The 15,576-nt window shown below is 41.1% G+C and overlaps 1 protein-coding gene across 2 annotated transcripts in view; it reads left to right on the top strand.

The window, feature by feature from the left end:
• Window positions 1-15,576, top strand: part of iqsec3b (IQ motif and Sec7 domain ArfGEF 3b) — a 136,550-nt gene that overhangs the window by 19,835 nt on the left and 101,139 nt on the right. For both annotated transcript variants that reach the window (XM_062042618.1, XM_062042619.1), the window contains exon 2: window positions 5,028-5,102. In XM_062042618.1, the coding sequence (XP_061898602.1) occupies window positions 5,028-5,102 (75 nt within the window). The remainder of the gene's footprint in view (window positions 1-5,027; window positions 5,103-15,576) is intronic.

Genomic DNA, 15,576 nt, shown 5'->3' with positions numbered 1-15,576 from the left:
CTGCAATAATCCAGGCAATACTGCGTTGTTGAAACCAATTATTTTTACTCGAGATTTTTCAATATCATTCATTGATTTTCTGATTCTTCCTGTAATACACACGTATCAAACTCAAGGTCCGGGGGCCAGATGTGGCCTGACATGTCATTTAATGTGGCCCGCGAAAGCCTGGGAATAATGTGCATACTTCATCTTTCTTACTAAATGTTTTCATTGTTTCCATTTTGACAGAAAAAAATTTATGTAATACATGAAATTTCATATGTTTTAAACTTTGATATATATACAAATATTCAATTGTTATTGGTGTAAATCGTTGGGCACCTCGCCATTCGATTCTGATTTTTGGGGTGACGATTTGATTCCTAATCGATACTCGATTCAACACGATTCTCGATTTAAACTGATTTTTGCAATGTATTATTTGGTATAATAATAACACCTTAACAAAACAGCTTACAGGTTACAAAACCTCCGTTTGGTTGCTGACATATGACACATACGTGCACCAAGTAAGCATCGAGATGGCCTAAATAATGTTGTTGTTTTTTAAATTAATTCGTCAAAAAAAAAAAAAATCAGGATTCAAATGTGATAAAAAAACATTTTTTAGCACCCCTAATTATTATATACCGTACGATAGTTTGTAAAAATAACAATACATACTTAAATATCTGCTTGTCACCTTGACTTACGATTTCAAAGCAACTTATCCATCAATTTGTACGTACAAAATCAAATAACCAAATGCATAAGCAATAATATAATGAGGCAATTATACTTTTATATTCTTACATTCACTGTTACAAGCGGCCCTCTGAGGGCAGCCATGACTGCGATGTGGCCCTCCAAGACAACAAGTTCGACAGCCCTGTTCTAACATGTTGATCATGAATATACTATAATCAGAATAAAACACAGGACAAAGACTTTTTTTCTCAACAAAACATAATTGTGAACAATTGAACAATACAAGACAATGTGACAACAGCATCAAAATAATACTATTAATTAACTTTTCCCCATGCAAAATAAAGTTAATGATGCAAAAACTGCTATTGTTTTCCGTTCAAATCCTTTGGCTTTTTGCCCCTAAAACCATTCATACCTTCAACGATGTAAAAGGCTGTTAGTCCAGTGCAATCACGGATTGCTTTAGCCCTCGGATCTTCTCTGGCAAACTTTTTGCTCATTTAAAATGCCACAACATTAGGAACAACCCCCAGCCTTTCTTTGAGGCTGGTTTTAGTGCAGCTTCTTTAGTCTTCCAAGGCTTTCAAACCACCGTCGTAGCGAAGCTGGCATTTCAGGTGGTTGACTGATAAGGTTTGATGTGTTGAAGCTCGAAGTTTTTTGCCTCTTTGCAAATTGTTTGCAGAAGATGTGGCGCAAGTTCTACGCAAAAAGTATTTCTCTGAAACAGTGAAGAATGCAAAACCATAAATAAGACTCATGATCGACGCCATGCTTGTTTACATTGAGCTCAGGAGAAGATTACGACAGACTTACAGTAAAGCACGTATGGGAAAAGGAGAGCTTGATTTGTGCGCCCGAACCCACTCGCATGTAGAGATAGGTTCCGAATGTTGTACTTTTATAGGTACCGACCAAATTCCGTCGATACTACTACTACTGAGTCACGTGAAATCAAACGGAACCTTTTTTGATACCTTTGTAGTGCGAGACGTCACATCCAGTTGCACGGATTAAGGGAAAACAGTTTGTGTATGTAGAGAACTGCCTCCAAGGAATGTCGCAAGTTTCCATGCCATCAAAGAAAGCAAACATAAAGCATGATAGAGAGAGGATGTTCAAAAGTGAGGCTCTACTTTTTAAAATGCATGAATATACATGGATATGCCATATACTATACATGCAACTAATTAACATAGATTTTACATGGCGATTTTAACAGCTACAAATGAGGTAATGAAAACTACAACTAAGATGCATGTTACAATCAAACAGGTGGTGTGTAATAAGTACACTATTTACAGTGTAAACACTTTGTAGGACCCAACCAAAACAAAACTGGCACATTAAACTTAAGGGGTCATATGATTTTTTTTTTTCTACATTTAAAGCACTTCCTTGTGGTCCACATAAGATGTAATGGTGGTTCTGTGGTCAAAATTATGCATTGATCATGTTTTACAGACCATCTTCAGGCCGCTTTCTGACCGTCTCTTCAGGATGCCTCGTTTTGTGTGCGTTCTTGTTTACATGCCTTCACTTCGGTTGTGTCTTCTTCCCGTTATCCATGTTGCAGTTTTTAGTGCATCCATAGCGAGTCTACTGACAGATATAAGTTCGAACTATACGCTCATTTGTATTAGAAATGGCAACAGCAGAGGATGCATGTGCATGTACGAGTCAGTCTGCCCCACAACGAGAGGGTAGAGGAAAATAAAGAACTTTTAGACAACAGCGTCGGACTACACCAGCGAAGTTTATCATACATGGAGATATCCGCTGACCTCACATTTGAAAAAAAAACGTCACAATTGGGGCACATTCCAAACGGCTCATTTGGGGGAAGTATGAAGAAAGGCAAGATTGTTTTATTAAAAATTTCAAATCTCCTAAATATACAAAAATGGGTACCAAGAGGTAAGAAGTTGGTTTTGCGTAATAGTTCCTCTTTAATGGCAAAGACTACTTCCTTACTACAGCAGCACACCGTAGTCTATACACTGCTGCCATCTAACGTCTTGGAATTGCAAATGAATACAAAGTCTATTACTATAGCACTTGCAAAGGAGACTCAGAAGTGTAAGAAAACAAGAACTGGACAGCCTTTTTAGGTCATCAGCTCAGTGTAAAAAATATATATATATACCCGGTATATATATACTGTACAAGTTTCCGAAGCGCAAAAATTAAAAGAAAAAAGCGCAAAAATTAAGACTAAAGTGGGGAGGCTTTTTTTTTGTATTTGCACTTTGATTTTATTGACAGTTTGTTTAAAAACATATATAAATACATATATATATATATATATATATATATATATATATATATATATATATATATATATATATATATATATATATATATATATATATATATATATATATATATATATATATATATATATATATATATATATACACATAGTATATATATAAATACATATATATATATATATATATATATATATATATATATATATATATATATATATATATATATATATATATATATATATATATATATACACATAGTATATATATAAATACATATATATATACACTACCGTTCAAAAGTTTGGGGTCACATTGAAATGTCCTTATTTTTGAAGGAAAAGCACTGTACTTTTCAATGAAGATAACTTTAAACTAGTCTTAACTTTAAAGAAATGCACTCTATACATTGCTAATGTGGTAAATGACTATTCTAGCTGCAAATGTCTGGTTTTTGGTGCAATATCTACACAGGTGTATAGAGGCCCATTTCCAGCAACTATCACTCCAGTGTTCTAATGGTACAATGTGTTTGCTCATTGGCTCAGAAGGCTAATTGATGATTAGAAAACCCTTGTGCAATCATGTTCACCCATCTGAAAACAGTTTAGCTCGTTGCAGAAGCTACAAAACTGACCTTCCTTTGAGCAGATTGAGTTTCTGGAGCATCACATTTGTGGGGTCAATTAAACGCTCAAAATGGCCAGGTTCTTAGAAATGAAGGCTATTCCACAAAATTGTTTGGGTGACCCCAAACTTTTGAACGGTATTGTATATATATATATATATATATATATATATATATATATATATATATATATATATATATATATATATATATATATATATATATATATATATATATATATATATATATATACATACATACATACATACATACATACATACATACATACATATATATATATATATATATATATATATATATATATATATATATATATATATATATATATATATATATATATATATATATATATATATATATATATACAGTACAGGCCAAAAGTTTGGACACACCTTCTCCTCATTCAATGTGTTTTCTTTATTTTCATGACTATTTATATTGTAGATTGTCACTGAAGGCATCAAAACTATGAATGAACACATGTGGAGTTATGTACTAAAAAAGGTGAAATAACTGACTTTTTTAAAATATTTTAGTTTCTTCAAAATAGCCACCCTCACCTCTGGTTACCGCTTTGCACACTCTTGGCATTCTCTCGATGAGCTTCAAGAGGTAGTCACCTGAAATGGTTTTCACTTCACAGGTGTGCTTGAAGCTCATCGAGAGAACGCCAAGAGTGGCTATTTGGAAGAAACTATCGATTGAATGAGAAGGTGTGTCCAAACTTTTGGCCTGTACTGTATATATTTCATTTTTAACAATTAACATTTATTATCACATTAAAAAAAAAACACAAAACTACCAACTATGTGGACCATTTTGTATCAATTCCCAGGTACCGTATTAGTACTATTGTGAATTCGGTACCCATCCAACCGACAGCACAGTACGGGTCATCTCGCCTCATTAGAGCCATGCATGTTTAGCAAAACAAATCCTGCAGGGTTTGTTGAGATCTTGTGTGAAGCGTTTGCCTTCTGTCCTTTCCAGCTGACAATTTTGAACTCCAATGGAAGATCCAAAAGGTGGGCGTCAATGGGATGTCTTTTTAAGTCTTTTTCATCCCTTGGATCTCTTAACTCACTGCTAAAATATGAATGAAAGTGTTTGTTTGTATGAGGAGGGTAATACTTGCCAGCGACCATCTGTCACTCTCACTTGGAATGATGGCTAAATCGCCAGCACCAGCGTGAGTGATAAACAAGTACATCTGGACTCTGCTATCGCCCGCACTCAAAGTGTTCTCAGCCCAGATTTGACCCACATCGGGTATTTACCAAGGGATCAGTGCCAAATAATCCAGAGTTTAATGAAAGTCTCTTTCCGGTTCTTCGGGCAATGTCGGGCTGAGTGTTGACAGGATCCTGGGAAAGCAGGCAAACAAGTCACGTTGTTGTTTTCCCTCTCGTATACAGAAGCGAGACGGTGCTGCATCAGTTCTGCTGCCCCGCCCCCGAGCATCCTGATGTCGATGCGAGCAACTCTTCCAGGTAAGACCCACACCCATCGAAAACATGCACACCATCTTGCAAATAAGAGTGACGTGCATGCAGAGGTGTCCAAACCTCTTCCACAAAGAAATGCATACAAAAAATATCAAATGATGCAGGGGGGTTACATTGACATTTTTTTCCAGGATGTCAAAAATAAGATATTAATAAATTAATTTAAATCAGGGGTGTCAGACTTGTTTTCTTTGAGGGCCACATCATAGTAATGGCCGCCTTCAGAGTGACGCTTAAAAAAAAATTTTTTTTTTTAAATTATCCATGCAGGACACATTACATACATGTAATAATCATGATTAATCGAATTTCAAGTGTGATTAAAAAAAGTATCTTTTGACAGCACTGATGTTAAGATATTATTGCACAATTACCGATGCATTTAATTACTCTATTAGATTTAGTTTTCTGTTGCTTTGAAATCACAAGCAGATATTTAACTACTTTTTTTTTTTTAATACAGTATAGAATATTATAATATTTGCCATGATCAGATAAGATTAAAGTTGAAAAATGTGAATTTTTTTGTCGAAATTAAGTAATAACATTTTTTTAAAAAGAAGTATTTTATTGACACACATTTTTTGGCCCCATAAAATGATATGACAGGCCAAATCGCCCAGCTCAGTTTGTTCGCGTAATCGAATAAAACACGCTTGATAGCCTGAATGCGTACCGTATTTTTCGGACTATAAATCGCAGTTTTTTTCATAGTTTGGCCGGGGGTGCGACTTATACTCAGGAGCGACTTATGTGTGAAATTATTAACACATTACCGTAAAATATCAAATAATATTATTTAGCTCATTCACGTAAGAGACTAGACGTATAAGATTTCATGGGATTTAGCGATTAGGAGTGACAGATTGTTTGGTAAACGTATAGCATGTTCTATATGTTATAGTTATTTGAATGACTCTTACCATAATATGTTACGTTAACATACCAGGCACGTTCTCAGTTGGTTATTTATGCGTCATATAACGTACACTTATTCAGCCTGTTGTTCACTATTCTTTATTTATTTTAAATTGCCTTTCAAATGTCTATTCTTGGTGTTGGCTTTATCAAATAAATTTACCCGAAAAATACGACTTATACTCCAGTGCGACTTATATATGTTTTTTTCCTTCTTTATTATGCATTTTCGGCCGGTGCGACTTATACTCCGGAGCGACTTTTAGTCCGAAAAATACGGTATTTAAGAGAAAATCCAATTTGTCTGCTTGCCGTAACCTTCATTCTTTTTCTTCTAACTAATGCACATCATCAACATTGAAACTGCACCTGTAACATGTGTGCATTATTACGTAAGAACAACAAAAAAACAAAACTCCGCGATTTGCAGCCTGTGGGCTTTATTGCAATGGCTGTGCGAAAACTATGTCCGCGTATTTAAAGTTCTGGGCACTCCATGCAGTTCATAATGTATCAATTTTTATTAGTTTCACTAATTAAACGATTAATTGAAGCAACAGAATAAAACTTTCATGGATTAAACATTGCAGCTCTTGTTAAAATACAACAATTATATGTGTGAATGCTCTAAAGCATTCACACATATGATTTCTCTTCTACTTCTTCTTCTCCAGATTTTGGCGCGCTCTACCTTCCACATTTTTAATCCGATTCAAACCGTTCCAACTTCAAACTGTTCAGCTTATTCGGGAATTGCGGTCTGTCCCTTGATAAATTTAAAGAATTTCCCGATTTCTCAGAATTTCAGGTTTTTTAGGACATTTTTCCCCTTCAAAATGAATTGTCCATTTTTCAAACTTCCACAATTTCCACATTTTTCAACCGATTCAAACCATTCCACCTTCAACATATTCCACTCATCCTGGACATTCAAACGATCATTTTTCCAAGTTAAAAACAATTCCAGGAATTTTTTCAACACCTTTTTTTCCACTCTTTTTCTGTCGACTACTCCTTCCACATTTTCCACATCAACGGTTCCACCGTCAAAACATTCCTCTTAATCAGGACAAAAGAAATATGAAGGTTTTTATTTTAAACTGCAAAAATTCCTGGTTTTCCCGAAATACCAGGTATTCCGTAATACCATTTCTCAATGAAAAATGTTACTACTTCAACATTTCTCGACCAATTAAAAAAATTCCAACACCAATTTAAAACATTAACATTTTTTAGAGTTTTCAAAAAAATTCCCGCTTTTCCCGAAATTCCCAAATTTCAATGAAATTCTCATTGAAATGAATGGGACATTTTTCCAAGTTGCACAATTCCCACATTTTTCAACTTATTCAAACCATTCCACTCATCCTGGACATTCAAACTAACATGTTCCCTAGTTCCAAACCAAATTCCGGTTTTCCTGGACATTTAAACTCTTCAACATTAAAAACCATTCAAACTACTCTTACATTCATATACTACATTCTGTCAGCATTTCAGTTCAACTTCAGCATTGACGCTTTCACACGCAACTCCCTCAGGAATTGCATCATCTAGTTGTAGTACGGACTACAAAAAAGTCTCCAAAATGGCCATGACATGGTTCAATATGATACATTTTCTGTGTGTGTGTGAGATACATGATGCTGACCGCACATATTATGTGCGTGTGTCTATAAGTGTACTTGTGTGGTCACATTAAACACTGTGTAACAAATAGCTCTGAGGGCCTCAAGGGAATTGAACACAGGCTTGAGTCAAAGCAATGAGCTGGAGAGTTCAGTACCGATATCATCAATACACAAACGCCCATAGCAACGGCGTGATGACGCAACTACCATAGTAACAAGGGAACAAGAAATTCCACAGGCCACCGGAGCCACGTTGGCTTCTGCGTTAGCGCGTGGGCAGATTGTGTGTTTGTCATGCGGAACGATTTTGTGCGTAAACGTCTCACTGCAGGAGGACAGAAGTCCGTATTGCAATCCCGTCATTGGCCTCGTACCTTCATCATCAGCACAATGTCACCTTGCTGTTGCTTTTTTTCTTTTTTTTTCCCCTCCAAGAAGGACATTTCAGCTATTTTCATTATGCCTTGAAGGAAACTTGATTTACTGCCAGTAGTTAACACAAAACAACATGCATTATTTTTCATTGGCTTGGCTGTTGATGTGTCCTATTCATTTTAATAACTGCCATACACATTTTCTGTGCAAAGGGCTTTTGATTCATGTGTGTTATATTCAATAGATCAGTTCCTTTTCATTTATTTAGATGGAAATATGATTTGTCACTGTCCAATAAAAAGCATGTTTCTGCGAAGTATAGCAATGGGGCCAACACAATGATAAACACGTCAGGTTATCAGAATTTATTTGTAATGATAAATATAGTTATAGGTTTTATGGAAAATGTATTCATTGTTTGAGGATAATGTTGAAGGTTGATTTTATCCTTTGTTGTTTTATCATTATATTTTAATTATTTTATGTGTACATGTTAATTTTATCCTTTGCTGTTCTTATTATCTTTTCATGTGTCATGTCTGTTCATGTTTTTGTTTTGGCCGTGTGTTTGTTTTTTGGACTCTTTTTAGTTCCTGGTTGCACTTCCTTGTTTGGTTTGGTTTCCATGGTCACCCATTAGTTTTCACCTGTCTTGTCACGCACCTGTTTCACGTTTCGAGTCACGCACCTGTTTTCACTGATCACGTCACTATTTAAATCTGCCTGTTTCTGTTGTTCGTCCTGGCGTCCTCACACTATTTCGTCACTCTGCTCCATGTCTGGTCACAGTTCTTTACCAAGTAAGTTTTGTTCATTTATGCCACAGTTAGTGTTTTTGTTTTATTGTTCATAGTTTTTGTGCCCACGTGCGTGTCTTTTGTTTCATAGTCAAGTTTGTATTTCCGCCTTTGTGTGCGCCTTTTGTTTGCTTCCTTTTTTTTGTAGTTTATTAGTGTTAAAAAAATAAATAATGTATTCAAACTCACGTCTGGCTCGCGCCAACTTTCCGTTGCCTTCTGGAGAAACAAAACCTAAGAACCCAGTCTTGACAGTAGGACGCCAGCATAACAGTTTCTCCAAACGAAAGTTGGACGGTTTTGACGAGGCAGCGAGGGAGGTCCTCCGCGCCATGGAGGAGGAATCGCTGCGCTACTCCTCCATGGAGTACAGAGACTCCATTTGGTCCGAGGACTGCGCTGCGTCACCGCAGTCCCGGAGGCGCCACTCCCGACGAAGGACGTCAGGGAGGGCTTCCGCAAGCAGAGAGGACACGTCACTCCCGCAAGCTCCTCCCCCTCCGGGCGGAAGCAAGCCACAGGCAGCCCGGCATCACCCTGATGACATCACAGCTCAAGATTTTTTTTCTCTGAACTCTTTTTCTTGTGATCACTCACCTCCAGCAAAAAACTTTAAAAACATGATAAGACATTATCAGGACATGTTTTTACAAATTAGATCCTGTCAGTCACAGTCAGCCAGTTTTCATGCCCCGCCCCCCAGAACTCAAGCCACGCCCAAGTCACACAATTATTTTTTTTCACCCACTCAATCCCAGGAAGAAAGACTTTTTGGACAGTTTGGAGGGGAAGATTCTGCCCCCCTCCTGACCTCCCTCCACCCACCCCAAAAGACGGTTCCAGACCGCAGGGAGCGCGTCTGGGATCCGCTCCTTGAGGGGGGGGCTAGGGCTGGGGACTGTTCAGGTGGGGTCGCTTTTCGTCACGCCAACCCACAGCCTCCAGCACGACCACCACCACCAGTCTTTCGGCCTGCTAAGCCGCAACCTCCGGTTCGGTCACCACCACCGGTCTTTCGACCGGCCAAGCCACAGCCTCCAGCTAGGCCACCTCCACCTGCTCCACGCCAAGCACCACCAGTCGCAGCTCCACGCCAAGCGCCACCGGTCGCAGCTCCACGCCAAGCGCCACCAGTCACAACTCCACGCCAAGCGCCACCCATGGTAGCTCCACGCCAAGTTCCGCTACCTGCTCCACGCCGCCAAGTGCCGCCAGTCACAGCTTCACGACGCCAAGTGCCGCCAGTCGCAGCTTCACGACGCGAAGTGCCGCCAGTCGCAGCTCCACGATGCCAAGTGCCGCCAGTCGCAGCTCCACGATGCCAAGTGCCGCCAGTCGCAGCTCCACGACGCCAAGTGCCGCCAGTCGCAGCTCCACCACGCCAAGTGCCGCCAGTCGCAGCTCCACCACGCCAAGTGCCGCCAGTCGCAGCTCCAACACGCCCAGTGCCGCCAGTCGCAGCTCCACGACGCCCAGTGCCGCCAGTCGCAGCTCCACGACGCTCAGTGCCGCCAGTCGCTGCGCCACGCCAAGACCAAGACACACCATGCCAAGACCAAGTCCAAGACCCCCCATGCCAAGACACACCATGCCAAGACCAAGTCCAAGACCCCCCATGCCAACACCAAGACCAAGACCAACCATACCAAGACCAAGACCAACCATACCAAGACCAACCACGCCAAGACCAAGACCAAGTCCAAGACCAACCATACCAAGTCCAAGACCAACCATACCACCACCAGTCTTTCGGCCTGCTAAGCCGCAACCTCCGGTTCGGTCACCACCACCGGTCTTTCGACCGGCCAAGCCACAGCCTCCAGCTGGGCCACCTCCACCTGCTCCACGCCAAGCACCACCAGTCGCAGCTCCACGCCAAGCGCCACCGGTCGCAGCTCCACGCCAAGCGCCACCAGTCGCAACTCCACGCCAAGCGCCACCCGTGGTAGCTCCACGCCAAGTTCCGCTACCTGCTCCACGCCGCCAAGTGCCGCCAGTCGCAGCTTCACGACGCCAAGTGCCGCCAGTCGCAGCTTCACGACGCCAAGTGCCGCCAGTCGCAGCTCCACGACGCCAAGTGCCGCCAGTCGCAGCTCCACCATGCCAAGTGCCGCCAGTCGCAGCTCCACCACGCCCAGTGCCGCCAGTCGCAGCTCCACGACGCCCAGTGCCGCCAGTCGCAGCTCCACGACGCTCAGTGCCGCCAGTCGCAGCGCCACGCCAAGACCAAGACACACCATGCCAAGACCAAGTCCAAGACCCCCCATGCCAAGACACACCATGCCAAGACCAAGTCCAAGACCCCCCATGCCAACACCAAGACCAAGACCAACCATACCAAGACCAAGACCAACCATACCAAGACCAACCACGCCAAGTCCAAGACCAAGTCCAAGTCCAAGACCATGCCAAGACCAAGTCCAAGACCCCCCATACCAACACCAAGACCAAGACCAACCCTACCAAGACCAAGACCAACCATACCAAGACCAACCACGCCAAGTCCAAGACCAAGTCCAAGACCATGCCAAGACCAAGTCCAAGACCAACCATGCCAAGACCAAGTCCAAGACCAACCATGCCAAGACCAAGTCCAAGATCAACCATGCCAAGACCAAGACCAAGTCCAAGAACAACCTCGCCAAGACCAGGACCAAGACCCTCGCCAAGACCAAGACCCTCGCCAAGACCAAGACCCTCCAAGCAGCCAAGACCCTCCAAGCGGCCAAGACCAAGCTTCGCCGCCCGAAGTGCCACGCCAAGCTTCGCCGCCTGCTTCGCCTGCTGCACCCGCACCTGCGTCATCTGCGGCTTCCACGCCTGCAATGACGACGACGCGCCTGCCTCTTCGTCTGCCACGGTTGTGGCCACTACCTGGTCGTCCGCCACACCAAGTGCGCCCACCTCTTCGTCGGCCACGCATGTGGCCCTTCCCGGGTCGCCCACCTCGCCTGTGGCGGCGGAGTTCCACTCGCCGCCGCCACATGACTATGCCTCAGTGGATTCGGGGCTACTTAGCCTGGCGACCCACCGCCATGTCCCCCTCCCGCCCTCCCACTACTCTTGATCCTCTTTTTGGACATCTGGGATCTGTCCGTAAGGGGGGGGTTCTGTCATGTCTGTTCATGTTTTTGTTTTGGCCATGTGTTTGTTTTTTGGACTCTTTTTAGTTCCTGGTTGCACTTCCTTGTTTGGTTTGGTTTCCATGGTCACCCATTAGTTTTCACCTGTCTTGTCACGCACCTGTTTCACGTTTCGAGTCACGCACCTGTTTTCACTGATCACGTCACTATTTAAATCTGTCTGTTTCTGTTGTTCATCCTGGCGTCCTCACACTATTTCGTCACTCTGCTCCATGTCTGGTCACAGTTCTTTACCAAGTAAGTTTTGTTCATTTATGCCACAGTTAGTGTTTTTGTTTTATTGTTCATAGTTTTTGTGCCCACGTGCATGTCTTTTGTTTCATAGTCAAGTTTGTATTTCCGCCTTTGTGTGCGCCTTTTGTTTGCTTCCTTTTTTTTGTAGTTTATTAGTGTTAAAAAAATAAATAATGTATTCAAACTCACGTCTGGCTCGCGCCAACTTTCCGTTGCCTTCTGGAGAAACAAAACCCAAGAACCCAGTCTTGACATCATGATTTTATCTGTGTATTGTAAAATGACTTTGGGTTTTTTGAAAGTCACTTATAAGTTAAATGTATTATTAATATTATTGTTATTGTTGTTATTATTTTTAGTATTATTATTATTGTTTTTTGTATTATTATTATTATGATTATTAGAATTTGTATTATCACAATTATTATTATTCCTAATAGCAGGGGAAAACATATTTAAGAAAAAAACTTAATTTTACAAGAAAAGGAATATTGAAACAAGGTGTATTTTTACAAGATTAAATTTAAAATAAATATATGAAAAAAATTATTTCAAACATTTTCTTATTTATAAAAAAATAATATTTTCAGGAAAGTGTTGCCATTTTGAGAGTAAAGTTGTAAAGAAAATAAAGAATACATATGTATTTATAAGGGTGAAGATGAAATGTCACAAGAAGAAAGTCATACTTTTATGAGAAAAAGCTGTAATAATAGGATGACAATCTTTGTTTCATACAAGAAAAAGTTTTTTCTTTTTTGCAAACATTTTACCAGAGTAAATTTATAACATTATAAAATTACAAGCATAAACGTTGCCTGCGGGATCGTTCCTCCAAATGCAACACGACACTCCGGACGAAAACGTGAAGGTAAGACATGGTTTGTTTAACATAAATCATAGCCAAACAGAAAACAAGCAAAAGAAAAGCGTGCCGAACGCACGGGAAGCTAAGGCGACAGCTTTAGCACAGATTCTGACAACTAGGCACAGAGTCAAGAACAAGAATACAGAAACGTGACTGTTGCTTACCGCAAACAAGGAAGCCAGGACGAGTGAACAGAATGGCAGGCTTAAAGGCCTACTGAAAGCCACTACTACCGACCACGCAGTCTGATAGTTTATATATCAATGATGAAATCTTAACATTATAACACATGCCAATACGGCCGGGTTAACTTATAAAGTGACATTTTAAATTTGCCGCTAAACTTCCGGTTCGAAACGCCTCTGAGGATGACGTATGCGCGTGACGTAGCCCGGCGAACACGGGTATGCCTTCCACATTGAAGCCGATACGAAATAGCTCTGTTTTCATTTCATAATTCCACAGTATTCTGGACATCTGTGTTCGTGAATCTGTTTCAATCATGTTCATTGCATTATGGAGAAGGAAGCCAAGCAAGCAAAGAAGAAAGTTGTCGGTGCGAAATGGACGTATTTTTCGAACGTAGTCAGCCACAACAGTACACAGCCGGCGCTTCTTTGTTTACATTCCCGAAAGATGCAGTCAAGATGGAAGAACTCGGATAACAGAGACTCTAACCAGGAGGACTTTTGATTTGGATACACAGACGCCTGTAGAGAACTGGGACAACACAGACTCTTACCAGGATTACTTTGATTTGGATGACAAAGACGCAGACGTGCTACTGTGAGTATGCAGCTTTGGCTTTTTTTTGCGTATGTACGTAACTTTTTTAAAATATATAAGCTTTATGAACCTTGGGTTAGGTGAACGGTCTTTTGGGCTGAGTGATTGTGTGTGTTGATCATGTGTTTGAATTGTATTGGCGTGTTCTATGGAGCTAGGAGCTAGCATAACACATACCGTACCTACGTGCGCGTCACGTACGTAACTTTTTAAAAATATATAAGCTTTATGAACCTTGGGTTAGGTGAACGGTCTTTTGGGCTGAGTGATTGTGTGTGTTGATCAGGTGTTTGAATTGTATTGGCGTGTTCTATGGAGCTAGGAGCTAGCAGAGGAGCTAGGAGCTAGCATAACAAACACGCAGGTGTTATTATGCAGGATTAATTTGTGGCATATTAAATATAAGCCTGGTTGTGTTGTGGCTAATAGAGTATATATATGTCTTGTGTTTATTTACTGTTGTAGTCATTCCCAGCTGAATATCAGGTACCGTGAGTATGCAGCCTTGGCTGCTAAACATTCGATAACTTGACCGTATGTGCGCGTCACGTACGTAACTTTTTAAAAATATATAAGCTTTATGAACCTTGGGTTAGGTAAACGGTCTTTTGGGCTGAGTGATGGTGTGTGTTGATCAGGTGTTTGAATTGTATTGGCGTGTTCTATGGAGCTAGGAGCTAGCAGAGGAGCTAGGAGCTAGCATAACAAACACGCAGGTGTTTTTATGCAGGATTAATTTGTGGCATATTAAATATAAGCCTGGTTGTGTTGTGGCTAATAGAGTATATATATGTCTTGTGTTTATTTACTGTTGTAGTCATTCCCAGCTGAATATCAGGTCACCCCCGGCTCTCACAGCATCTTCCCTATCTGAATAGCTTCAACTCCCCACTAGTCCTTCACTTGCACTTTACTCATCCACAAATCTTTCATCCTCGCTCAAATTAATGGGGAAATTGTCGTTTTTTCGGTCCGAATCTCTCTCACTTCATGCGGCCATCATTGTAAACAATAGGGAACTTTGCGTATATGTTCAACTGACTACGTCACGCTACTTCCGGTAGGGGCAAGCCTTTTTTTTATCAGATACCAAAAGTTGCAATCTTTATCGTCGTTGTTCTATACTAAATCCTTTCAGCAAAAATATGGCAATATCGCGAAATGATCAAGTATGACACATAGAATAGATCTGCTATCCCCGTTTAAATAAAAAAAATTCATTTCAGTAGGCCTTTAAATAGTGTCAGTGATGAAATAATAAGTAACCATGGTAACAAACTCAAACAAGGAAGTGCAACCAGGAACTAAAGAAGTCCAAAACTAACAGAACATAACTAAACTAAACATAATCCGGACCACGGGTCATGACAGATCCCCCCTTAAGGACAGATCCCAGATGTCCCAAAAAAAAGACAAAAACCAAGCAGGGTCAAAAGTCACGGGAGGGCGGAGGGAGGACTTGGCAGTGGGTCGCCAGGCCAAATGTCCCCGAATCCACCGAGGACAAGTCAAGTGGCGGCAGCGAGTGGAACGCCGCTGCAGCAGGCGAGGCGGGCGACCCGGGAATGGCCACATTCGTGGCCGACGGGGAGGTGGGCGCACTTGGCGAGGCGGACGACCAGGGAGTGGCCACATCCGTGGTCGACGGGAAGGTAGGTGCGTCGTTGTCGTTGTCGTGGCAGGCTTGAAAACAGACGACGAGTTAGG

The sequence above is a fragment of the Entelurus aequoreus genome, linkage group LG03, assembly GCF_033978785.1.
Source record: "Entelurus aequoreus isolate RoL-2023_Sb linkage group LG03, RoL_Eaeq_v1.1, whole genome shotgun sequence".
Taxonomy (NCBI): domain Eukaryota; kingdom Metazoa; phylum Chordata; class Actinopteri; order Syngnathiformes; family Syngnathidae; genus Entelurus; species Entelurus aequoreus.
This window is presented reverse-complemented; position numbering and strand designations above follow the sequence as displayed.